The sequence below is a fragment of the Arachis hypogaea genome, chromosome 14 (assembly GCF_003086295.3).
Source record: "Arachis hypogaea cultivar Tifrunner chromosome 14, arahy.Tifrunner.gnm2.J5K5, whole genome shotgun sequence".
Lineage (NCBI taxonomy): Eukaryota > Viridiplantae > Streptophyta > Magnoliopsida > Fabales > Fabaceae > Arachis > Arachis hypogaea.
This window is the reverse complement of record NC_092049.1, coordinates 90,572,480-90,600,477: the sequence shown is the minus strand read 5'-3', so window position 1 is coordinate 90,600,477 and position 27,998 is coordinate 90,572,480. Positions and strand designations below refer to the sequence as shown.

At 37.4% G+C, this 27,998-nt stretch overlaps 1 protein-coding gene across 13 annotated transcripts; it reads left to right on the top strand.

Annotated features, from left to right (window-relative positions):
* The first annotated feature begins 545 nt into the window (after positions 1-545).
* LOC114925143 (uncharacterized) lies at positions 546-27,668 on the top strand. 13 transcript variants are annotated; one of them, XM_072214210.1, is made up of 8 exons: positions 6,845-7,801; positions 7,876-7,965; positions 8,055-9,378; positions 20,563-20,929; positions 21,039-26,715; positions 26,806-27,010; positions 27,093-27,259; positions 27,352-27,668. In XM_072214210.1, the coding sequence occupies exons 5-8, from the start codon at positions 25,686-25,688 to the stop codon at positions 27,501-27,503; spliced, it is 1,554 nt and encodes a 517-aa protein (XP_072070311.1). In that variant the 5' UTR covers positions 6,845-7,801; positions 7,876-7,965; positions 8,055-9,378; positions 20,563-20,929; positions 21,039-25,685; the 3' UTR covers positions 27,504-27,668. The 13 variants fall into 13 exon arrangements, 8 of the variants coding, with proteins under 8 accessions (XP_072070309.1, XP_072070308.1, XP_072070315.1 ...); XM_072214208.1 differs by lacking the exons at positions 6,845-7,801; positions 7,876-7,965; positions 8,055-9,378 and adding exons at positions 638-1,161; positions 1,361-1,423; XM_072214209.1 differs by having other exon boundaries at positions 7,876-9,378.
* The last annotated feature ends 330 nt before the right edge of the window (positions 27,669-27,998 follow it).

Here is a 27,998-nt window from a genome sequence, read left to right as displayed (position 1 = left end):
GAGAAAGGGAGGAGTCGGCGACTGCGTGGTGCGTGCCGCGAGACTCGGAGTGGGCCGTGTGGGCCGTGGGGAGAGAAGATGAGGTCAGGGTCACCGGATCGGCCTGCGCCGTGGGGAATGGCGACTGCCAGAGCCGGAGTGGGGCGTGGGGAGTGCCGGAGTGGGGACTTGGGGTGTGGGGGTGAGCCTCAATGGCTGAGGGCTGAGGCGCTGAGCTGCTGAAGGAGGCACGATGCGTGTTCTGTGTTGCCCTAGCCCCTAATTAGAAAGTAGAAACCTCAAACCTGTAAGGCTGTAACGCTGTAACGCGTTTGTGTGTGTGTAATATGGCCGGGCCACCGGGCCGGGTCCGGGTGACCCGAGCCATGGCCCGGTCCCGGCTTCACTTCCCTTTCTGATTTCATTTTTTTTCCCCGGGTCCACCCCGGGTCACTTCGGGTCCGGGTCTTCGCGGCCCAAATTCCTTCGGGGCCGGGCCGGGTCTTCGGGCCGGTCCGGGTCTGTGCACCCCTAGTTTATCTTAGATGATTTTGAGAATTTTTAATATGTATTTGGTCTAAAACTTTTTATTTTTTTAAAAAATTAAATATTTTAGGTCACGGACGACCAAATATATTTAATCTCTCGTTATCTTGTCGTGCGTACTGCGTACCCCCTTTGTTCTTAGTTCTTACCTCCTTGTTCTCCTTGTTAACTTTTGATATTATTTCTCGGATTTCTCTTGCCTTCCAACAGTAGAATCTTTTAACAGGAAAAGACTACTTTGAAAAAAGATCGTGATTAGCCATGAATGAAGCACAAGATCTGCATCGCCTCTCTCTTGTTATGAGCTATCAAGCTCTTCTTCTCATGTTCAATTTTTTTTTCATGCCATCCGGTTTCATATACTGATTTTGCTAAAGCAACCATTTTTAAGCGTTAGATTCATCTGGAATACCAGGATCTGTAAAGTTAGTTAGCTCAAATTTCTTCTCTGATCTGTTCTCTTATTTTCATCATCATCTGGCTCTGTTTTCCCTTCTCTTCATCCGCTGCACTACGGTTTCTTTGGAGAAAACTGTTTTGATCTTCTTAAAAAACGTTGCAACTAAAAAGAGCTTCCACTTTCGCTGGAGTTTCAAAGGAATGGGCTTATGCAGCTTCATTCTACTCGTCATAAAGGTACTATTGCTATTTTTCAATCATCATCTTTTGTAATTGATTGTGTCACTAGAACCTGTGTTATGATTCATTGAATTATATTTTTTTTATGATACAAATGAATCAAAATGACGGTAAAAGTTGCATATATGTTATTATCTAATTTTTTTTAATAATTACTATTTTGTTTCACTCATTTCTGCTCTATTTTTGACGTCAGGGAATATTCTTTCGACTGTGATTCTATTGATTAAGCAAATTTATCTGGATGACTACACATCCGGTAAGAATTTTTTTTATTATTTATATATATTTTATGAAGTTAAAACATTTATATATTATTTAACAGAAATTAATTTACAAATAGGGAAAAGAAGTGTGTTATTTAATAATATTGGGAGTTTTTTAATTTTGATATGGAATGATTGTTGGTGTATAGTATAGTTATGGAGGTATATGGTGTTTTATTGGGCTGTGCAGAACAAATCGGACGGATCAATGGGGGAATTATAATCGGATGATCTGATTTCAGTAATCGGATGGTACACAAATCGGACCATCCGATTTTTTTAATTATAGTTGTTGTTGGTAGTTCAAATAGGGTCATATATCAGTAATAGTAATGGTAATGTTATTATTATTATTATTATTATTGATTGAAATTTAAGAATATATGTTTAAATAATAGTTAGGGATATATATATATATATATCAATGTTCTGAAAATCGGACCGGACCGGCCGGTTCAACCGGGTTAACCAGAAACCGGTCACCTAGTCGATCCGGTCCACCTGCAAAACCGTTCTGCAAAAAACCGGTCGAACTGGTGGTTAACCGGCGAACCGGACGAACCGGTCGGGTTTTATTAGGCACCGGTTCTCCCCCAAATCATAAACGGCGTCGTTTGGCGCTGCAAAAAAAAAAAAGAAAAATATAGTTTAACAAAATGCAGTCCTTCCCCAGTTCCCCCTTCTCTCTGTCTCACAACCTACCCAGCCTCTCGCTCTCTCTCTTTTCTCGCACAGAAGAAACCCTAGTAGCCTCTCTCTCTCTCTCCCAAACAGCCAGCAGCAGCAGCCAACGGCCAACGACGCCGTCACAGACGAACTCTTCTCCTTAGCCAGCGTCAAGCCCCGCCGTCGCTATCCTCTTCTCCTAGATCCCTTCACCTCGCATCGCCAGGTATGCTCGGAGCTGCTGTTAGCGTCGCCGCCTCTGTCCTCGTCATCGTCGGCCACCCTAAAATCGTGTCTCTATCCTCATCGTCGATCTTTCTCTCTCTCTCGCACATCAAGCCTCTGTCTTCGATCCCCTCTATGCCGGAGTCACTTTTATTTGGTTTTTTTTATTTCTGATTCTGAGTCTATTAATTTCTGCTTATTTTGGGTTACTGAATTTCTGAGTTGTAAGCCTCAATCCATACACTGCTTTAGTTTTATTTTTGGGAGTTAATTGTTGATTTTTTGGATTTAATTATGTTGACTGTTGCATGTTGTTTTTTCTGGGTTAATTGTTGGTTTTTGATTGCTGTCTTCTGGATTTAATTTCTGTTGATTACTATCTTCTTTTTATTTTTTTTATTTTGTTATTTATATGAATTAATCAGTTTTTGTAATTCTGTTTCTGTAAGTTTCAAATTATGCTTTTGTTCTGTAATTTGTTACTGCAGTTTGATTTCATACTTCATAGTCTGTTTGTTTGTAAATTCAGTAGTTAGCACTGTGATTCTGTTTTCAAATTCAATAGTTAGTGGTTATTACCAATTTGTTGGTTAGTTTTGATAATTAGATTACAAATCCTAAGTTGCTATTTTTGAGTTGCTACTGTGATTCTGAGTTTTGGTTAGTTTTGATTATTAGTGGTTATTACTTATTACTGTAATTCTAAGTTGCTTTTTTTCTGATTTTTTTTTTGTCTTCTGAGTTGCTATTTTCTTGAAGCACTTAATTATGATTATGATTTTTTATGATCAGTGTCTTTTGTTTAGTTGAAAAATTGTTTGTCAATGTTGTTTGATTTGGTGGTAGAACATTATGTATTTGTTATTTAGATGTGTTTTGATCTATTTAGTTATAAATTTTGATGTTTTAGTTATAAACTTTGATGTTTAAAGTTATTTATGAATTTTTATTGATAAATTATGGCTAATTTATTATGTAAAATTGTGAAATTTTAAATTTTATTAGGTTAGAAATTATTGAATTTAAATATTTAAAATTATATATTAAATTTTTAATAATTTTATTTAATATTTAATTAAATCGGTTGAACCCCGGTTGAACCCCGGTCGAACCATTAAACCAGTGAACCAGTCACCTTACCGATTTATTGACTGATCCGGTTCTCGCAACCTTGATATATATATATATATATAGTTAGAAAATATTTTAATCAATAGTAATATTTGAGTTAGACTAATATGATAGATTAGTAAAAAGAATATGTTTAGAATTTTGTGAACTATTTTTAGTAAAAAATATGTTTAAAAAATATGTTTTTGGATTAATGTTGCTGATTTTGATCAATAATTAGGTTTTGTAAAATATAATAATATAATATATTTATTTTTCGATAATAATTATTTGTTTACTGTTAGATTTTTAATTGACATAAGTATGCTGTTGTAAGTGAGGTTTTAATATTACAGTGGAACATTAGATAGATAGGAATTGGAAGAATCTATTAGTTATTATTATTAGTGGTAAGTTAGAAATAATTTGTTGGATATATTTGTTGTTCTAGTTAGAAATTTATTATATTTTAGTAATAAATTAGTAATTGTTGATAGTTTGATTAATCATTTATGTTTTTGTAGAGTTCACGGATGTTGATGTGTGATTACCCTGTCCCTCTGGATCGGTATGATGATAGGATTTCTGTGCACTGGAAGTTTCTGCCTTTACTTCGTGATTTTGGCAGTATCGGACAGTACTGTAAGAGATCGGCTTGCCTCGCACATCTGTACAGGGCGTTATGTAGGGCATCTCGTTTTGACTGTAACGAGATCGATGGTCCGCTAACATTGCTGCTCGTTTGGGTTTAGATCCGCCTGCCATATCTAGCGCCGGTTCCTAGAGAACTCTGTAGTTTTTCGCTTGCAAACAGGTAACATTATATAACATTTACTCCGTATCTTCATATTTAGAATCCAGTTCTGTTAATTAATTAAGTCATATTAGGTGGCATAACTGGGAGCGTGGAAACCAACATTTTAGATATCTTACACTTGCTCACTTTAGGAAGGCCTTGGATGATCTTCAGGAAAGCGAGGTATATTTTCATTAAAGAAGTATTTGGTTTTGGATGCAGTGTTATTGTTATTCCGATTGTAATCATCAGTGTCGTTTATTTTTCACAGTTTGTGTGGGTTGTTTATGCTGTAGATTGCGTGGATTCGGATATAATTCCTGCAGACATCTACATGCACTCGGTTGTGTGGAGTGCTACGGTGCCGTTGGTATCTTTTGAATGCATTGAGTGGCATGCAACCGATCGGTATAGGCGACAGTTTGGTTTTGTGCAGGGAGTTCCTCATCAGGAACGGAATCTAAACAAGGCACACGGAGAAGTCCTGACTGGTTCTAAGAATCTTAATTGGGCCACAGCCACGAGTCATTCGTTTTGGGTGATGCAGTGGACAAACAGGTATAATCACGTTCTGACTGAGTTTGATGGTCCACAACATCCCTTAGATATTTACATGCACTGGTACCGTACAAAATATGGCAATCATTTGAACTTGTCGGATCTTGTGGTTCAAGAGAATGACGATGGTGATCTGGTTATGGATGATGTGGTTCAAGAGAATGAAGAGACTGAGGAGCAGGAGCCACAGTCACCGTCACCTCTAGCTCTGTCTCCACCTCCACAAGAACTTCAGCGGTCAAGCCAATATGTAACACAAACACAATTTACCTAATCATACCCGATACATCAGTAGTATTGGAGTGTGCCACAGTTTGACTCAGGAGATGGTAGTTCTTTTAGCCAGTTGCTTGGGGCTACAGATGCAGGTCAATCACAATATGGCCATCAGCTTGACATCATGGCGGGTAGGTATTTCTTGGATGCAAGGCATTTATACCGCACTTCCTCATGTGCTTCTAGAGGGTTGGTATCTGGTGTCTCTAGTAGGAGTGATAGTGGTCGAGGAGTTCTTAATAGACAAAACCCTAACCGTGTTTCAATGACTCTAATCTCTGTTGATTTGATTATATTATATACTTATTTCCTCAGTTGATGTAATTATAATCATGTTAGGATGGTCTGTCTAATTAAGTTGTATATAGGTGAGGCACGCACTCCAGATGAGATAGGCAAAGGGTACAATCTCAGGGGTGATCTGCCTAGTCGTAGTGCTAATCGATTCACTCCGTCCGTGTTCAAAAAAGCCGCCAAGAAATGCAATAATCTTGTGAAAGATGTAAAGTGGGCAATGAGAAAGTAGATGTTGTGTAGTTAACATTTTCTATGTATCGGTTCACTTTTCTATGTATGAATTAACTGTTCGATCTATCAATTACTATGTATCAAGTTATCAAGTTAACATTTGCTATGTATCAGTTCACTTTTGTATGTATGAATTCTAAACTCGCAATCGCCATAGAATAGATTGATATTTAATTCTAAATTCGCATTTGCCAGAGTCGATTCATATAAGTTACAAGGTTTCAAATAGCATAATATATAATTCTAAAGTCGCATATGTCATAGAATAGATTCATATAAGCTACAAGGACTCAAATAGAATAATATATAATTCTACTGAGCATTATTTTCGACACTTGCACCAATTGACTAATGACATCTACTATGGCTGTGCCCCTCAGCCCCACATTGCCTACATCGCCGTCGACGACGCAGCATTCGCGTTTAGTGGTAGTTTCCTTTCTAAGAACAAGACGGCGACAGAAGCATAGAGTTTGATCAATGATGTCGCCGAGACTACCCCACATGTGAGGGTAAGGAACAACCCTCCCAAGAGTGTGGTGGAAGCACCTCCTTCCGAATCGGCTTTGACTAAAGTGATTGGAGACATGACCACTCTACTCATGGAGATTCGCAAAGAACAAAAGGCATTTTAATCAGGACGGCTTGTGGAGAGCATGTGTGCTTTACCGGCTTGTGGTGTTAGGTAACCACAAATTGCACGGTCTGAGTTCTCCAAGGCAAATCAGATGGTCCACATTGAGGGAACAGATTGGATGGTCCGAGTTGTCCCTCCCCCGCCACGTGCCGCATGGACGTTGCTCCCCACAACGGTGCCCTTAACCCCAGCATAACTCTTTACTGCATGCATACCCACCCTCCGAAATGAGTTTCATCTCCATCCCACCAGCAACCATTCTACCATCTTCTCCATCTAATTATAGTTGTTGTTTGTTGTTCAAATAGGGTCATATATCAGTGACTGTAATATTATTATTATTATTATTGATTGATTGATTGATTGATTGAAATTTAAGAATATATGTTTAAATAATAGTTATATATATATATATATATATATATATATAGTTAAAGAATATTTTAATCAATAGTAATATTTGAGTTAGACTAATATGATAGATTAGTAAAAAGAACATGTTTAGAATTTTTTGTACTATTTTTAGTAAAAATTATATGTTTAAAAAATATGTTTTTGGATTAATGTTGCTGATTTTGATCAATAATTAGGTTTTGTAAAATATAATAATATAATATATTTGTTTTTCGATAATAATTATTTTTTTACTATTAGGTTTTTAATTGACTTAAGTATGTTGTTGTAAGTGAGGTTTTAATATTACAGTGGAACATTAGTTAGATAGAAATTGGAAGAATCTATTAGTTATTATTATTAATGGTAAGTTAGAAATAATTTGTTGGATATATTTGTTGTTCTAGTTAAAAACTTATTATATTTTAGTAGTAAATTAGTAATTGTTGATAGTTTGATTAATAATTTATTACGGATGTTGATGTGTGATCACTCTGTCCCTCCGGATCGGTACGATGATAGGGTGGATGAGCATTTACGATTTACTGATTTTTATCATGCATCTAAGATTGGAATAGCCCAATGTCAGAAAGCACTTGTAAATACTCTAGTCGAAAAGTGGCATCCAGACACACATACCTTTCACCTTTCGATTGGTGAATGTGCTGTGACACTCGAAGATGTGGCTATGATTCTTGGTCTTCCGACGGACGGTCCTTTAGTCACAAGGATGACTATGAGTAGTTTTGAAGTCTTAGAGGCGGAGTGTTTGCACCAATTTGGGGTTGCACCGAGAAATTCAGACTGTAGAGGAAACGGTATAAAACTGACTTGGCTATGGGATCTAAAAGAACAGTTACAGTTGACTGATGAAAACAGTATACAGAGGTACGTGAAGTGCCACATTATGTTGTTGATCGGTACGATATTGTCTGGAGAGAAGTCTGGGGCATCTGTGCACTGGAAGTTTCTGCCTTTACTTCGTGATTTTGGCAGTATCGGACAGTACAGTTGGAGATCGGCTTGCCACGCACATCTATACAGGGCGTTATGCAGGGTATCTCATTTTGACTGTAAGGAGATCGACGATCCACTAACACTGCTGCTCATTTGGGTTTGGATCCGCCTGCCAAATCTAGCGCCGGTTTCTAGGGAACCCCATAGTTTTCCGCTTGCAAACAGGTAACATTATCTAACATTTACTATGTATCTTCATATTTAGAATCCAGTTCTGTTAATGAATTAAGTCATATTAGGTGGCATAACTCGGAGCGTGGAGACCGACACTTAGATATCTTACACTTGCTCACTTTAAGAAGGCCTTAGATGATCTTCAGGAAGGCCAGGTATATTTTTATTAAAGAAGTATTTGGTTTGGGGTTGCAGTGTTATATTTATTCCGATTGTAATCATCAGTGTCGGTTATTTTTCCCAGTTTGTGCGGGTTGCTTATGCTGTGGATCGCGTGGATCCAGACATAATTCTTATAGACATCTATATGCACTCGGTTGTGTGGAGTGCTACGGTGCCGTTGGTATCTTTTGAATGCATTGAGTGGCATGCAACCGATCGGTATAGGCGACAGTTTGGTTTTGTGCAGGGAGTTCCTCATCAGGAACGGAATCTAGACAAGGCACACAGAGAAGTCCTGACTGGTCCTACAAATCTTAATTGGGCCACAGCCACGAGTCATTCATTTTGGGTGATGCAGTAGACAAACAGGTATAATCACGTTCTGACTGAGCTTGATGGTCCACAGCATCCCTTAGATATTTACATGCACTGGTACCGTACAAAATATGAAAACTATTTGAACTTGTCAGATCTTGTGGTTCAAGAGAATGACGAGGGTGATCTGGTTATGGATGATGTGGTTCAAGAGAATGAAGAGACTGAGGAGCAGGAGCCACAGTCATCGCCACCTCCACCTCCGCCTCCACCTCCACCTCCACAAGAACAACCTCATTGGTCAAGCCAATATGTACCACAAACACAATTTACCTCATCATACCCGATACATCAGCAGCATTGGAGTGTGCCACAGTTTGACTCAGGAGATGGTGGTTCTTTTAGCCAGTTGCTTGGGTTCATGGCTCATTAAACTTGTAAAATGTTACTTTGACAAGCGCAGTGATGGGGAGATTGCGTGCACCCTTCATGACCGAGTTGATGCATTCTACTAAATTCGTCGTCATGTGACCCCATCGGTAGCCACCATCAAATGCCAACGCATACTGTTCGCGGGGGATTCGGTCTAACCAGTTAGTGTAAGCCTCGCCCCGTTCTCCTAGCCGCTGGTAACGCACTTCGTACTCTCACACCGTCCTCGAATATCCTGCATAATAACAAAAAACAATAAAAAAAAATGGGGTTAACAAACACTTATTAAAGGTATCTCTGTTGATAACAAACTTCGAGTTACTCAATGTTACCTATATTGATGACAAGTTTTTGCAGGTACGGTGCCTTGAATTTTCTCAAGAAATTTGACTTTATATGCCTGATGCAAAACATGTGGAAAGCTCTAGGAGGTGACGAAGCTCCGTTACTGCGAGCCACAGCTGCATTGATGGATTCGTGTCGGTCGGATATCAGTCCCACACCATCCCGAGTCACAACATGTTGTCGCAGGTTACTAAGAAAAAAGTGCCACGCATCAGAAGTCTCTCCCTCCACAATAGCAAATGCAATTGGGACGATATTGTTGTTACCATCTTGTGAAACTGCCACTAACAAACAATGTAACGACCTAATTTCTGGTACGTCATGATCATACTAGAAACTGAGCGCTACCAACTTGTCTCCCTAATTATTATCTATTATTTATTATATGAGCCTGATTCGTTGTTAAAAACGTAGTTATTTTTTGAGGTACTTTTTTTTGAAAACATTTTGATTAATAAAGAGAATCATTCATAATCAATTCACAAATAATAACAGATAAAACAGTTATAAACAGCCACACATAAATACATCTCAAGTAGTTAACAACATTCAGTGATTCAGCCTTTATTAGAGTATATAGTTTTAGTTAGAACACCCCTAGATATAGCTAGATAATAACTATATACATATATATAGATATAACATCCTAGACCCTGACCTGTTCAAGAAGTCCCTAATCTGGCGCCCAGGCTAGCCTAGCCTCTATACTCAACTAGTCCCTCTAAACTACTAAAGCGAGGGAAAGTATGTTCCAAGTCTTCGAAAACTCAAGTCAGGTGGAACGTCATCAACGAACTACGGAAGGGTACCCATACTTCCATCTGAAGGGGGCAGGGAGAGAGAAGGGGTAAGAACTGGGGAGTTCTTAGTAGGGCCGGAGTTATTAGCTAAGTTCATTAATCTGTGTCGCTTAGCAGACATATAGCAGAATATAGAGATGCAGTAAATAAAAGACAGATGAATAGAAAAAATAGAGTAAACTGAAAACAAATCACAAACAGAAGAATATAAGAAAGTAAAACACAAACACAGAGAATAGAATACAAACAAGGAAAGCATACATTCATACAACAATCATAACAGAGGAAATGCACAACCAAGTATGATGCATGTCTGTCCTATGCAGGCCATGAGCTCACGTGTCGATTTACACCCTGCAACCCGACATTACCCAGGAACTAGTCCTAGATATTGCTTTATCTCTGTAGGTGAACTTCCGCCTACAGAAATAGCACCCCTGTAAGTGAACTTCGGCTTACAGGAATAGTCTAAACACAACACAACAACTTTCTGTAGGTGAACTTGGGCTTACAGAAATAGCACCTCTGTAAGTGAACTTCGGCTTACAGAAATGGTGCCCTTGTAAGTGAACTTTGGCTTATAGGAATAATATAATCACAACACAACAACTTTCTGTAGGTAAACTTCGGCCTACAGGAGCAACACCCTGAGCTACACAATTGATATTCACTGAAGGTAAACTTCGGCCTACAGGAATAACAACTTACTGTAGGTGAACTTGGGCATACATGACCTCTAGGGCCAACGGAAAGTAGCAAACGAACATACAACAAAATATCATGCCACAAGGCTTAACTCTTTGTTTTTATACTCTTTCCCTCTACTCTCTTTGTTATATTATTCTTTTTCTCTTTGTCTCTTTATTCTGCTGTGATTACTTTGTTCTCTGTGTCTCTCTCTCTACTCTGATTTCTCTATTTAATGTATGTATTTAAAGCTTATATAAATTTCGGTATGAATAGTTAGCCTGTCCCAAGTATAGGTTCATTAAGTCTATACTGAAACAGTTTAACTTTTCATATAATACCTAACCCTAGTCACAACTCGAAGACAAACTATGATGCCCTAGTTCGTTTACTAATCTCTGTCTGTTTTTCTGTTATTAAAACATTACAGACTTTTTCTTTAGTTTTTATCTTTTCTTTAACTTTCTATCTTTCATTTATCTTTGCCTCACTAACATGTTCTTACCACTCCCTAAGTGTTTTATGAAGGTAATTATGAGATTCTGCGCTTAAAGTTGTCTTTCTAAAGCTTTTACAAAAAACTGCCTTTTCCGTATTATTTTATTATTTTTATTAAAATATTATTTTTAACTAAATATTATTATTTAATATTTTATTGTTATTTATTATTTTATCATTAATTTTCGAAAATTAACTTACCTTTTACTTTTAACCTTTAAAATTCACTTTTTATCACCCGTAACTTTTAATATTTCTACTTTAACCACCCTAACTTTTGGAAACTACCAAATAACCCCTTAAACACCAAAATTTTTACTTCCTTGCCCTTTTAAGGATCTAAAGCCTGTTCTTCATTGTTCTTCATCACACTCAAAGTGTTCTTCATGTTTTTCATAAATTCTTTAGATTCTTTCTCTGTTTTTACCCGTTTTTCAGTCTTTTCAGCAACTGATTTTTACCATAATTCATAATAAATTTCCAGCCACTAAAACCCCATCTTTTCCACATGATTTCAACACAAATTGAACCTCAATTTAAGCCTAGAGTTTTATTTTTCCAGTTGCTCCAAGAACATGAACCTTAAAGCTTGAATTTCATCAAATTTCATCAAAATTTCACCGAATTTTCACCAAGAATCAATCATATATGCAACTAATTTTTAGCACAGACAAATCATACAACATTCACACAACTCAAACACAAATAATCAAGATTAATTTTGTTACACCCTACCTTGATTTACTGCCTCAAATCCGGTTATGCTTTTAGGTGTTTTTTTGCACTTTTTCCTCCTAAAACACATCAAGAACAACTTTAAATCCAAAACCCTCAACAAACCAAATCTTGCTCAGAACATTAGGAAGGGATTTCTCACCTTAAACTTACTGGAAATTAACGTTTCTTGGCCCTCAAGTCAAGTTAAGCATGATTCCTAAGGAAGAACATCAAGAAAACACATGTTTAAGCATGTTTCCTTGAAAACCGAATTGAAGAGGGAGGGAGAAAGCCATCTCACCTTATTTCCACCCTTGATAAGTCATATGATCATGTAGAGAAAGAAGAGAGGATCATTTTGGTCGGATTGGAATTTTGATTTGAGTTTTAGTTCAGCAGAAATCAAGCTTTGAAGATTTGGAACTAAGAACTTTTCTCTCTTTTTCTCTCTTGAGAATTTCGGCCACAAAGTGAAAATGAACCAGCCTTGGGGATTTTGGGGGTGTAGGGTGAGTTGTGATTGGTTGGCTTGGAGGTGGATTAAAATAATATTAAAATATGTTAGGTGTATAACTACTAAAACTAGATGTATCGGAACACTTGTAAAAACATCTCTAAAAATTGTTTTCTGAGATACTAGCATAAATGACACTAGTAACATATTATTATGAGAATAGAACATGTATAATGAGGCCTTAGAATTGCTAAAGTCATCAGTGAGTGCTGGTGTTAAGCTGCACCAATAAACTGTAAACCCAAGTAAACCGATTTCCTGTTTTTAACTAAAACAGACCAGGTAACCTTATAATATCATTCAAGCATCTTCTAATACTAATGTAATACTAATATTATACTATTATCTTTCTTCTCTCATGAATCGAGTCCTGTTCGTCAAACTGAGACTACTTACGAAAATCAGAATTAAAACTCCTAACCGATACTGTTCAAAAACTAGGTTCTTCGTGATTGCGTTATCGAGCTTGCCTCAGAAGAGGTTCTAGCTTAAGGATGACATAATGACAATGAGGATTGAGATGCTTGATGATATATCAGAGGTGTTCCCTTTACTGATCATCCGGAGAAATCCATGCCTTCAGAAAAGATCTCACGTACTCGAAAAACGGGGTTGTTACATTCTACCCTCCTAAAAGAAAATTTTGCCCTCAAAATTTCAGCCACGTGCAAGATTCCATTTTCAAGTGATCTGTTTCCTTCAAGCCATCCAGACAAATAGATCGATCCGTTCCTTACAGCACTCAAATCACGCATAGTCATAGCCATGGAGATCATAACAGCTATGAAGATAGCTGTGGCTCACATCGATTCTTTGTACGGAGCTCGATTAAACCATGTCTATTCACAGTCATTGAGGTCTTATTCGCACCAAACAATCAACATTAAGGTGATCAGTCTTAATATCTCAAGCTAGGCACGAACATTCCCATAATGAACAATCATAGATATTCATGCCAAATGTATCTTGAAGATACCCTAACAGCATGAGACACACAAGCAGAGTATGCAATGAAGCATAGTCAGTCCACTCCCCAGGCTCTACTGGGAATGAACTGCTCTGATACCAAATTGTAACGACCCAATTTCTGGTACGTCATGATCATACTAGAAACTGAGCGCTACCAACTTGTCTCCCTAATTATTATCTATTATTTATTATATGAGCCTGATTCGTTGTTAAAAACGTAGTTATTTTGTGAGGTACTTTTTTTTTGAAAATATTTTGATTAATAAACAGAATCATTCATAATCAATTCACAAATAATAACAGATAAAACAGTTATAAACAACCACACATAAATACATCTCAAGTAGTTAACAACATTCAGTGATTCAGCCTTTATTAGAGTATATAGTTTTAGTTAGAACACCCCTAGATATAGCTAGATAATAACTATATACATATATATACATATAACATCCCAGGCCCTGACCTATTCAAGAAGTCCCTAAGCTGGCGCCCAGGCTAGCCTAGCCTCTATACTCACCTAGTCCCTCTAAACTACTAAAGCGAGGAAAAGTATGTTCTAAGTCTTCAAAAATTCAAGTCAGGTGGAACGTCATCAATGAACTACGGAAGGGTACCCATGCTTCCATCTGAAGGGAAAAGGGAGAGAGAAGGGGTAAGAACTGGAGAGTTCTTAGTAGGACCGGGGTTATTAGTTAAGTTCATTAATCTGTGTCGCTTAGCAGACATATAGCAGAATATAGAGATGCAGTAAATAGAAGATAGATGAATAGAGAAAATAGAGTAAACTAAAAACAGATCACAAACAAAAGAATATAAGAAAGTAAAACACAAACACAGAGAATATAATACAAACAAGGAAAGCATACATTCATACAACAATCATAACAGAGGAAATGTACAACCAAGTATGATGCATGTCTGTCCTATGCATACCATGAGCTCACGTGTCGGTTTACACCCTGCAACCCGACATTACCCAGGAACTAGTCCTAGATATTGCTTTATCTCTGTGGTGAACTTCGGCCTACAGAAATAGCACCCCTGTAAGTGAACTTCGGCTTACAGGAATAGTCTAAACACAACACAATAACTTTCTGTAGGTGAACTTCGGCCTACAGAAATAGCACCTCTGTAAGTGAACTTCGGCTTACAGAAATGGTGCCCCTGTAAGTGAACTTCGGCTTACAGGAATAATATAATCACAACACAACAACTTTCTGTAGGTGAACTTCGGCCTACAGAAATAGCAACTCTCTGTAGGTGAACTTCGGCCTACAGAAGCAACACCCTGAGCTACACAATTGATATTCACTGTAGGTGAACTTCGGCCTATAGGAATAACAACTTACTGTAGGTGAACTTGGGCCTACAGGACCTCTAGGGCCAACGAAAAGTAGCAAATGAACATACAACAAAATATCATGCCACAAGGCTTAACTCTTTGTTTTTATACTCTTTCCCTCTACTTTCTTTGTTATATTATTCTTTTCTCTTTATCTCTTTATTCTGCTATGATTACTTTGTTCTCTGTGTCTCTCTACTTTGCTCTGATTTCTCTGTTTAATGTATGTATTTAAAGCTTATGTAAATTACGGTATGAATAGTTAGCCTGTCCCAAGTATAGGTTCATTAAGTCTATACTGAAATAGTTTAACTTTTCATATAATACCTAACCCTAGTCGCAACTCAAGGACTAACTATGATGCCTTAGTTAGTTTTCTAATCTCTATATGTTTTTCTGTTATTAAAACTTTACAGACTTTTTCTTTGGTTTTTATCTTTTCTTTAACTTTCTATCTTTCATTTATCTTTGCATCAGTAACATGTTCTTACCACTCCCTAAGTGTTTTATGAAGGTAATTATGAGATTCTGCGCTTAAAGTTGTCTTTCTAAAGCTTTTACAGAAAACTGCCTTTTCTGCATTATTTTATTATTTTTTAAAATATTATTTTTAATTAAATATTATTATTTATTATTTTATCATTAATTTTCAAAAATTAACTTATCTTTTACTTTTAACCTTTAAAATTTACTTTTTACCACCCGTAACTTTTAATATTTCTACTTTAACCACCCTAACTTTTGGAAACTACCAAATAACCCCTTAAACACTAAAATTTTTAATTCCTTGCCCTTTTAAGGATCTAAAGCCTGTTATTCATTGTTCTTCATCACACTCAAAGTGTTCTTCATGTTCTTTGTAAATTCTTCAGATTCTTTCTCTATTTTTACCCGTTTTTCAGTCTTTTCAGCAACTGATTTTTACCATAATTCATAATAAATTCCCAGTCACTAAAACCCCATATTTTCCACATGATTTCAACACAAATTGAACCTCAATTTAAGCCTAGGGTTTCGTTTGTCCAGCTGCTCTAAGAACATGAACTTTAAAGCTTGAATTTCATCAAATTTCATCAAAATTTTACCAAATTTTCACCAAGAATCAATCATATATGCAACCAATTTTTAGCACAGACAAATCATACAACATTCACACAACTCAAACACAAATAATCAAGAATAATTTCGTTACACCCTACCTTGATTTACTGCCTCAAATCCAGTTATGCTTTTAGGTGTTCTTTTTGCACTTTTTCCTCCTAAAACACATCAAGAATAACTTTAAATCCAAAAACCCTCAACTAACCAAATCTTGCTCAGAATGTTAGAAAGGGATTTCTCACCTTAAACTTGATGGAAATTAACGTTTCTTGGCCCTCAAGTCAAGTTAAGCATGATTCGTAAGGAAGAACATTAAGAAAACACATGTTTAAGCATGTTTCCTTGAAAACCGAATTGAAGAGGGAGGGAGACAGCCATCTCACCTTATTTCCACCCTTGATAAGTCATATGATCATGTAGAGAAATAAGAGAGGAACATTGTCGGATTGGAATTTTGATTTGAGTTTTAGTTCAGTAGAAATCAAGCTTTGAAGATTTGGAACTAAGAACTTTTCTCTCTTTTTCTCTCTTGAGAATTTCGGCCACAAAGTGAAAATGAACCAGCCTTGGGGGTTTTGGGGGTGTAGGGTGAGTTGTGATTAGTTGGCTTGGAGGTGGATTAAAATAATATTAAAATATCTTAGGTGTATAACTACTAAAACTAGATGTATCGGAACACTTGTAAAAACATCTCTAAAAATTATTTTCTAAGCTACTAGCGTAAATGACACTAGTAACATATTATTATGGGAATAGAACATGTATAATGAGGCCTTAGTATTGCTAAAGTCTTCAGGGAGTGCTGGTGCTAAGCTGCACCAATAAACTGTAAACCCGGTTAAACCGATTTCCTGTTTTTAACTAAAACAGACCAGGTAACCTTATAATATCATTCAAGCATCTTATAATACTAATATTATACTATTATCTCTCTTTTCTCATGAATCGAGTTCGGTTCGTCAAACTGAGACTACTTACAAAAATCAGAATTAAAACTCCTAACCGGTACGGTTCAAAAACTAGGTTCTTCGTGATTGCGTTATCGAGCTTGCCTCAGAAGAGGTTCTAGCTTAAGGATGACATAATGACAATGAGGATTGAGATGCTTGATGATATATCAAAGGTGTTCCCTTTACTGATCATCCGGAGAAATCCGTGCCTTCAGAAAAGATCTTACGTACTCGAAAAACGGGGTTGTTACAAACAACCCTTATACTTTCCGTACAAGTGAGTCCCATCCACCTGGACAACTGGCTTACAAAGTCTGAATGCTCTAATGCAGGGATACTAACTCTAAAAGACTCGATGCAATACCCGGATATCACTTACCAAGTTATCGCCTTGGTATGCCTTGCATAGTCTCAAAATGGACGATAGCTGATGGCTCCTTATGACACATGGCCTCAAACCATATCGGCAAAGCTTCGTATGATGCTTTCCAACCTTCAAATATTTTTTCTATTGACTTTTGCTTAGCCAACCATGCTTTCCGATAGCTGATGGTGTAGTTGATGCAATTGCACTTCTACAATAACTGATTTTACCTTTAACAAGCAGTCAGCGTCAACCAACGGCTTTATTGCTTTTGCAATTGTGTTCGAATTTAGCTTCGAATGATCCTGAGAAATGGTGGCTTTGGTACAAGTGTGACTACCATTATATCTCCTAATAACCCAACAGTACTTTCTGCTGATCATGCTAACCCTGATAAGCCAATCACACCCCTCCTCATACTGTGTACACTTGGCATAAAATGTCAATGACTCCGACTCATATACCCGGTAGTCTACACTTCTTCGGATAGCATACTCTTTCATCGCCTTAATAACAGCTTCCCTTGAACTGAATTCCATCCCCACAGCAAATTCACCATTTGCAACAAGAGGAACTTCTGCCACGACGGCAGCCATACGAAAATTTAATAATCGAAATTAAAGGTAAATCAACACTCAATACATCTATGATGATATAAATAAACTCTACATCAGGTTATTATCTCAATCTTAACAAAAAAAGAAAACATAAATGCATAAATAAATATTGATTAATAAACACTAATTAATATTTAACTACATCAATAACTAACAAAAAATATTATTATCCTAAACTTAACTACATAAACACATAAACAAATGCTAATTGAATATATTTTCACATGTCACTTAACTATTTGGTCCATCAATCAATATAAATTATTACAGAATTCTAATCCGTCTTATAAAAATAGGCAATTAGGTACCGACGCTCATATATTCTGGAAACTCTGGAGCATGCATGGCTTCCAAATCCAACACTCGCATGAAAGATGGCTCCTCAAATGGCACTTCGTTTGCCAGTGCATTTGCCACGTTTGTCACATTTGGAGCCATAGTGACGTCACATTGATCTTCATCTCCGTTTGAATCCACAACTTCATAATTTCTTTCGAACTCTTCCTCACTGTCACTATTGTAATCTTCCCGTACAATATTTCGGTCAGCCTCAGATTGTTCGATTTCAATGTACAACTCGATGAACGACATTTGGGCACGACTTTCAATATACATTGAAAACATCTCTTGCATACTTGCTTCGTCGGTTATATATTTGGTTTGAAATTAAATGAATCCACCAAATACTGGGATGGGATATCTGTATAAAATACATGAAATCCTCCTTGACATCGCAGAATCTATCTTCTCACAAATCACACATTTGAGCTCTTCAAATGAGATTGTGAAGGAAATAACAACATTTAACAGATTCTCACAAATAAATTTTACTCCTTCAGATGTTTGAAACAAAATCTGACCAAAATAATACACTTTTAAAAGAAATCTATCATCTATTTCTCTCACCAATCTAAATAGAAACAAAACCCTCACTATTAATTTTTTTTACCTCATAACAAAGAAGAGAGAACCAGGAGTGGAAGAAAGCAGAAGAACAATATGAAGAAGAAGACGGTATCTACTGCCTTGTTTATGAGTTACACAATTTTATATACATATACCTGCATAAATCAGACCCAGTGAGTTGTTCCAGCTCGTTCAAAAATATTATATAATAATCAATTCGGACCATCCGAATTGATTTTCCTATTATTAAAAAAAAACTTAATATACAACACTGGGAGCGTCGAGACCGACACTTTAGATATCTTACACTTGCTCACTTTAGGAAGGCCTTGGATGATCTTCAGAAGGGTCAGGTATATTTTCATTAAAGAAGTATTTGGTTTGGGGTTGCAGTGTTATTGTTATTCTGATTGTAATCATTAGTGTCATTTATTTTTCCTAGTTTGTGTGGGTTGCTATGCTATGGATCGCATGGATCTGGACATAATTCTTGTAGACATCTACATGCACTCGATTGTGTGGAGCGCTATGGCGCCGTTGGTATCTTTTGAATGCATTGAGTGGCATGCAACCGATTGGTATAGGCGACAGTTTGGTTTTATACAGGGAGTTCCTCATCAGGAACGGAATCTAGACAAGGCACATGAAGAAGTCCTGACTGGTCCTAAGAATCTTAATTGGGCCACAGCCACGAGTCATTCATTTTGGGTGATGCAGTGGACAAACAGGTATAATCACGTTCTGACTGAGCTTGATGGTCCACAACATCCCTTAGATATTTATATGCACTGGTACCGTACAAAATATGGCAACCATTTGAACTTGTCGGATCTTGTGGTTCAAGAGAATGACGAGGGTGATCTGATTATAGATGATGTGGTTCAAGAGAATAAAGAGACTGAGGAGCAGGAGCCACAGTCATCGCCACCTCCACCTCCGCCTCCACCTCCACAAAAACATCCTCAGTGGTCAATCCAATATGTACCACAAACACAATTTACCTCATCATACCCGATACATCAGTAGTATTAGAGTGTGCCACAGTTTGACTCAGGAGATGGTGTTCTTTTATCCAGTTGCTTGGGTTCATGGCTACAGATGCAGGCCAATCACAATATGGTCATCAGCCTGACATCATGGCGGGTAGGTATTCCTTGGATGCAAGACATCCATACCGCACTTCCTCATGTGCTTCTAGAGGGTTGGTATCTGGTGACTCTAGTAGGAGTGATGGTGGTCGAGGAGTTCTTAATAGTCAAAACCCTAACCGTGTTTCAATGACTCTAATCTCTGTTGATTTGATTATATTATATACTTATTTCCTCAGTTGATGTAATTATAATCATGTTAGGATGGTCTGTCTAATGAAGTTGTATAGAGGTGAGGCATGCACTCCGATGAGACAGGCAAATGGTACAATCTCAGGGTTGATCTGCCTCATCGTAGTGCTAATCGATTCACTCCGTCCGTGTTCAAAAAGGCCACCAAGAAATGCAAGAATCTTGTGAAAGATGTAAAGTGGGCAACGAGAAAGTAGATATTGTGTAGTTAACATTTTCTATGTATCAGTTCACTTTTCTATGTATGAATTAACTGTTCGATCTATCAATTACTATGTATCAAGTTATCAAGTTAACATTTGTTATGTATCAATTCACTTTTCTATGTATGAATTCTAAACTCGCAATCGCCATAGAGTAGATTGATATATAATTCTAAATTCGCATTTGAAATAGAGTTGATTGATATATAATTCTAAATTCGCATTTGCCATAGAGTAGATTCATATAAGTTACAAGGTTTCAAATAGCATAATATATAATTCTAAAGTCGCATATGTCATCGAGTAGATTCATATAAGCTACATGGTTTCAAATAGCATAATATATAATTCTAAAGTCACATATGGCATAGAGTAGATTCATATAAGCTACAAGGACTCAAATAGAATAATATATAATTCTACTGAGCATTATTTTCGGCACTTGCACCAACTGACTGACGACATCTACTACAACTGTGTCCCTCAGCCCCACATTGCCTACATCGTCGTGGATGACGCAGCATTCGCGTCTAGTAGTAGTTCCCTTTCTAAGAATAAGATGGCGGAGGAAGCATAGAGTTTGATCAATGATGTCGCCGAGGCTACCCAACATGTGAGGGTAAGGAACAACCCTCCCAAGAGTGTGGTGGAAGCACCTCTTTCCGTATCGGCTTTGACTAAAGTGATTGCAGACATGACCACTTTACTCCTGGAGATTCGCAAAGAACAAAAGGCATTTCAATCAAATCAAGCCATCCAAGTCCCACCTCAAATCCTCCAACTTGAAGGACCTCCTAGAGTATGTGAGTTATTGATGAGCGGATAATTTATACACTTTTTGGCATTGTTTTTAGGTAATTTTTAGTATATTTTAGTTAGTTTTATTATATTTTTATTAGTTTTTAAATAAAAATCACATTTCTGGACTTTACTATGAGTTTGTGTATTTTTCTGTGATTTCAGGTATTTTCTGGCTGAAATTGAGGGACCTGAGCAAAAATCTGATTCAGAGGCTGAAAAAGGACTGCAGATGCTGTTGGATTCTGACCTCCCTGCACTCAAAGTGGATTTTCTGGAGCTACAAAAGCCCAATTGGTGCGCTCTTAATTGCGTTAGAAAGTAGACATCCTTTGCTTTCCAGAAATATATAATAGTCCATACTTTGCCCGAGATTTGATGGCCCAAACCGGTGTTCCAAGTCAGCAAAAAAATTCTGGCGTCAAAACGCCAGAACTGGCATAAAAGCTGGAGTTAAACGCCCAAAATGGCACCCAAACTGGCGTTTAACTCCAAGAAAAGTCTCTACATGTGAAAGCTTCAATGCTCAGCCCAAGCACACACCAAGTGGGCCCAGAAGTGGATTTCTGCATTATTTACTCATTTTCGTAAACCCTAGGTTACTAGCTCTCTATAAATAGGACCTTTTGCAATTGTATTTTCATCTTGGAATCTTTAGTTCACCTTTTGATCTCTTGATCACGTTTTGGAGGCTGGCCTCACGGCCATGCCTAGACCTCTTTCACTTATGTATTTTCTACGGTGGAGTTTCTACACCCCATAGATTAAGGTGTGGAGCTCTGCTGTTCCTCATGAATTAATACAAAGTACTATTGTTTTTCTATTGAACTCAAGTCTATTTCTTCTCCAAGATATTCATTTGCACTCAAGAACATGACGAATGTCATGATTATATGACACTCATCACCATTCTCACCTATGAACGCGTGCCTGACAACCACTTCCGTTCTACATGCAAACAAGCTTGAATGTGTATCTCTTAGGTTTCTAATCTAAGATTAAAACCTTCGTGGTATAGGCTAGAATTATTGGTGGCTATTCCTGAGATCCGGAAAGTTTAAACCTTGTCTGTGGTATTTCGAGTAGGATCTGGGAAGGGATGACTGTGATGAGCTTCAAACTCGCGAGTGTTGGTGATGAGAGAACTTTTCCGTGGTCTAGAAATTTGCGGATGAATCCTCGTTGCAAGTATAGTTTCTAAACCTTCAAAAGTCCTTTCATACAAACGTTTTGGTTGTCACAAGTAACAAACCCCTTTGAAATTGATAACCGAGTATTTAAACCTCGGGTCGTCTTTTCAAGAAATTGTAGGGAGGTATGTTTTTATTATTGGTTATGAGTTGTAAATTGGGGTTTATTAGGAGGTAAGAAGGGAATATGTTGAATGATAAGTAAAATAAAATAATAACAATAAAATCTCTTGGCAAGGTATGAGAACTGGAAGGCCTATCCTTGTCAATTGCGATGAGAATTGGGTTTTAATCCCACTTTGTTAACCTCTAACTATGAAGGTAAATCAAGTGGATCAACTAGCTTAATCCTCAGGTCCTAGTCAATTTCTATAGAAAGACTAGAGTTATTGCAGCAACTCTCAATTTCAACCACTGCTTTATTTGACAGCTCAAGCGTTACCAATAAATCAGCCAAAGCCAAAAGGGAAAAATCTAAATTATTTAAATAAAGGAAAGCAATCATAGATCTGAAAATTCCTCAAATTAGCACTAATAAAGATATCAAATGTAACATAGAAGAGTTCATAGATTAAATTAGAAAAATAAATAAAAGGAACATTGAACCTGTGATCGCAAAAGATGAAATAATCATGAAGTGAAAAGAATCCTAATTCTAAATCCTAAGAGAGAGGGGAGAACCTCTCTCTCTAAAAACTACATCTACTCCTAAAATTGTAAATTATGAAAGCCTGTTTCTGAATGGATGCATTCTCTCACTTTATAGCCTCTAATCTGTGTTTTTTGGGCCGCAAACTGGGTCAGAAATAGCCCAAAATTCGCTGGTTGTGAATTCAAATGCGCTGATTTCCGTCATTACAACGCGGCCGCATGGATCACGCAGTCGCGTCGCCTAGCCTCAGGGGAACTATAGCATATTATATATTAAATCGAAGCCCCGGATGTTAGCTTTCTAACGCAACTGGAACCGCATCGTTTGGACCTCTGTAGCTAAAGTTATAGCTGTTTGAGTGCGAAGAGGTCAGGCTGGACAGCTTAGCAACTTCTTCATCTTCTTGTATTCCTTCCACTTTTGCATGCTTCCTTTCCATCCTCCAAGTCATTCTTGCCCTGTAATCTCTGAAATCACTTAACACACATATCAAGACATCTAATGGTAATAAGGGAGGATTATTATTTGGTAATTTAAAGCCAAAGAAGCATGTTTTCAATCAAAGCACATAATTAGGAAGGCAAATGTAAAACCATGCAAATAGTATGAATAAGTGGGTAAAGAGTAGATAAAAACCACTCAATTGAGTACAAGATAAACCATAAAATAGTGGTTTATCAACCTCCCCACACTTAAACAATAGCATGTCCTCATGCTAAGCTCAAGAGAAGCTATAAAGATGAAGAGGGATGGTAGAATGTATGAAATGCAACCTATGAATGTAACTACATGCAAAATGTTTCTACCTACTTAGTTAAAAGTAAACAAATCTTTCAAGAGGAAATATGAACTGGATTTCACTAATTCAAAATCATGAAAATGAAGTACAAATAGACTTGCAAGAAGAAAATAGCTCATGAAAGCAGGGAACAAGGAATTGAGCATCGAACCCTCACTGGTAGTGTATACACTCTAATCACTCAAGTGTTTTTAGGTTCGATTCTCTCAATTCTCTACTAACCTTGATTTCTAAGGCTTGCTCTTCATCTAACAATCAACACAAATTTAATGCACAGATACACATATCAAGAGGTCTTTTAAGCAGTGTTGTCAGAACCGGATCGACCCGGCCGGTCGGACCGGAAAACCGACAAACCGGTGCTATAACCGGTCCGGGTGAGTCATCGAACCAAAGAAGGAACTGAACCGGCGAGACCCGTATTGAACCGGCCGGGTTTTATCAGAACCGGTGAACCGGCGGGTTTCGTTTAACCCGGACCGGTTCGAAATTTTTTTTTTTGCGATTTAAAACGACGTCGTTTCTTTAAAAAAAAAAAAAACAAAAGCGCAGAGCTGCTGCGTTTTGTAACCCTAGCCTCCATCCCCTTCCCCTGTTTCCCACTTTCCCTTCGCATGCTCCCATACCCAAACGGTTTGAGTTGAGACTTGAGAGTTGAGAGTTGAGAGACCACCATCACCATCACCATGGCGCCATGACTCCATCCCCTGCTACTCGCCTACTCTGCTTCAGCTTCAAGCTTTCAGCCACTTCGTCGCCCCGTCGGCCCGTCAGCTTCAAGCCTTCAACCACGCGACACTCACCTCACCACCGCATCCAGAGCAGTGCGCGACTCACCCCATCCATCAAAGATTGAACATTGAAGTCGCCTCCTCGTCGCTCCTCGCTCCAGGTCTCCCTCAGTCCCTCTTCTCTGCTCGACGCTTGTCGCTGATCCATCCGTGCAGGTAAGTTTTTTTAATTTTTTAATTTTTTGAAGTTAATTGATTAATGATTATGGTATGCGGGCAGATAAGAACATGTTTGATAGTTTACATATGTTTGAACTTTGAAGTTAATTTTTTAATTGGTGGTTCACATATGTTTGAATGTTTGATAGTTTGATTTCTGTTTGATTTTGGTATGTGGGCAGATGAGAATTGTTGTTTAGTATGTTTGGTATGTTTGATTTCTGGTCGATTTTGGTATGTGGGCAGATGAGAATTGTTGTTTGGTATGTTTGGTATGTTTGATTTCTGTTTTATTTCAGTTCAGTACTTCAGTTTGTTGATTGTGAATTGTTGGTTACTGTTGGATATTATTGTTAGTAGTTAGTGGATTGTTGTTATGTATTGTTAGTCATTTAGTCCTGGACCCTGGTTGATTAGGAATTTAGGATGGCTTCATCAAATACACCATCAGAAACACCAACACCAACTTCTCAGGAACAAGGATCAACTCCTGATCCAACAATTGGAACCCAAAAAAATAGTAACAGAGGAAAAACTGATCCTGCATGGGGCCATTGTAAACAAGTTTTGGATAAAGGAAAAACTGCTCTGGTATGTATTTATTGCGAGAAGCATATTAGGGGTAGAGGAATTAACCGGGTTAAGCATCATTTGGCTGGAAAAGGTGGAGATATTGAGGCATGTCGAAAGGTGCCAGCTGCGGTGAGACACCAATTCTCCCAAAACATTGAAGATCTTCGAACCAAGAAAAGGAAAACTCAAGAAGAATATGCAGAAAGTTATGGTGCTTGTGATGACGTTGAAAGGGAATTTGATGAGATTGAACGTAATGAGATGCGACAACAACAAGCATCAAGAATTCCAGCACCTAGCTCTAGAAAGGGAGTTGGAAAACAACTCAAGGGATTACAATCCTTTTTTCCACCGGCAGCAACACCTGGTGCTCAACCAAGTATTAAAAGTGTTCTCCAAAGCAAAGAAATTGTGGAGAAGTGTGATATTGCTATTGCAAGATGGATGATGGATGCCTCTGTGCCATTCAATGCAGTTAATTCAGCTTATTATCAGCCGATGATCGATGCTATCGCAAATATGGGTGCAGGGTATAAAGGGCCAAATTACCAAAGAGTTCGTGGATATTTGTTGAGTAAATTGGTTGAAGATGTAAAGAAGATGATTGAAGGTTATTGTGTGATTTAGAAACAAACTGGATGTACTATCATGGCTGATGGATGGACTGATCGTTGTAGGTGTACTTTAATTAATTTCTTGGTTTATTGTCCTAAAGGAACTGTTTTCCTAAAGTCAGTTGATGCTTCTCATATCTCGAAAACTGCTGAGGCTTTGTTTAAGTTGCTTAGGGATGTTGTGTTATTTGTTGGTCCTGAGAATGTTGTACATGTAGTGACGGATAATGCTGCAAATTACGTTGCTGCTGGAAGGTTGTTGGAATCAGAGTTTCCTAGATTGTATTGGTCTCCTTGTGCGGCACATTGTATTAATCTGATGTTGCAGGATATTGGAAAGTTTGTGGAAGTGACTGAAATTGTGTCACAAGCTTCAATGATTACGAAGTATATCTATAATCACTGCCATCCTTTGTACTTGATGAGGCAGTTCACAGGCGGCCGAGAAATACTTCGTCCAGCTCCAACTCGATTCGCCACTAATTTCATTGCTTTGCAAAGTATTTTGGCTCAAAAGGATGCATTGAGAGCTATGGTGACATCTAGAGAATGGACAAGTTCAGCTTACTCTAAAGAAGCCAAAGCAAAAAAGTTTGTGGATCAAGTCTTAGATTCTAAATTTTGGAATCAATGCACTGATATTGTTAAGCTTACGGAGCCACTTGTTCATGTATTGCGTATTGTGGATAGTGAAGATAGAGCTGCAATGGGTTTCCTTTATCAAGCTATGTATAAGGCTAGGGAAGACATGGTGAAGAGGTTTCAAAAAAGAAAGAGGGTTGTTGAACCTTATTTGAAGATTTTAGATTCACGTTGGGATTTACAACTTAAAAGAAACCTTCATGCTGCTGGTTATTGGTTAAATCCAGCTTTTCGATTTAATTCTGCAGAATTTGACAAGCACAAAGAAACAATTTCTGGCCTATTAGATGTGATTGAGAGATATGCTTACGGTGATGCTGATTTGATTACTAAATTGACAAGTGAGAAGAGAATCTTTAAGAATGCTGAAGGAGACTTTGGGAGACAGTCTGCAATACGTGAGCGAAGCACAGTGATGCCTGGTAAATTTTGTATTAAAATTAGTTTTTTATGATTGTGATATGTTTAAAATTTGATATTTATGATTGTGATTGTTTTCTTTTTATGTTAAGATCAATGGTGGGAATCTTATGGATGTGGAGCACCAAACCTGCAAAAGTTAGCAATTCGTGTTTTGAGTCAAACTTGCAGTTCTTCAGGTTGTGAGGGTAACTGGAGCATTTTTGAACACATTCACTCAAAGAAAAGGAATCGGTTAGAGCATCAAAAGCTTAATGATCTTGTTTATGTTCATTACAACTTAAGGCTACAACAAAGGTACTTTTTATTATTCTTTCTTGAAGGCATTATTTAAAATTTTTAGTCATAATAAGAATAATCAAGTTAATTGATAAGATAGGAACCGAATGAGAAAGCAAAGTTATGATCCAATTTGTCTTGATGCATTTGAGGATCATTCGGAATGGATAATGGAAGATTCACCACCATTTTTAACTCCTGAAGAAGTTGATGCTTTACGGAATGATCTTGCAAATATGTCTCTTCAATCACCTTTAGATGATTTGGGTATGTTGTTGTTAGGGATATTTTGTAATGCTTTAACCAAATATTTTGCCTTATTATTGATTATGATTTGTGAAACATTATTGAAATGCTAGATGAATTGAATCTGGAAGAAGATCGAGATGATGGTGAAGCTAATAATACTTCTATGGAAAATGCAAATCAGAATGAAACCAATCAACATGTAGCTCCAGATTTGTCAGATGAAGAAAGATATCCAGACTTTGAAGTTACTCCTTGGATATAATTCATGAATTGTTATTTTCATTATGTTAAATTGAGTTGTTCATGTAATAGACTAATAGTACTAAATTTTATGTTTATTCTCGGATTACTACTTATTTTTAGGATTTGAGATTTAATGTTTATTAAAATGTTATTGGAGATATATTTTTTAACTGTTAATTTTTAAGTTTTTAGGCTTTTAGCTATTTTATACATTTTACTTATGTGGGACCGGGTTAACCGGTTCAACCAGTGACCCACCGGTTGAACCAGTGACCCAGTGACCCAGTAGCCTGACCGGTTCGATCACCGGTTCGGTTCTGACAACGATGCTTTTAAGGGTTGTAATGGGGTTAGGGTCAAGGTAGGATTGTATTTGGCAAAGTGGACTAAAATCTGAATCCTTAATTAACTTAAACTTTCCACCTAACTTAAACAATCCATGTAATCATAATACAGAAACCCAACTGTCCATTAACCATGTTTTCCATGTATTCATGCATTCGAATTTCAAGTA

What these genes read in the sequence shown, in the direction of transcription:
- LOC114925143 (XM_072214207.1), top strand. Translation starts at nt 25,686, where the DNA reads ATGGCTGATGGATGGACTGATCGTTGTAGGTGTACTTTAATTAATTTC. An exon ending in AACTTAAGGCTACAACAAAG is followed by an intron (nt 27,011 to 27,092) that starts GTACTTTTTATT and finishes TTGATAAGATAG; the next exon opens with GAACCGAATGAGAAAGCAAA. An exon ending in ATCACCTTTAGATGATTTGG is followed by an intron (nt 27,260 to 27,351) that starts GTATGTTGTTGT and finishes TTGAAATGCTAG; the next exon opens with ATGAATTGAATCTGGAAGAA.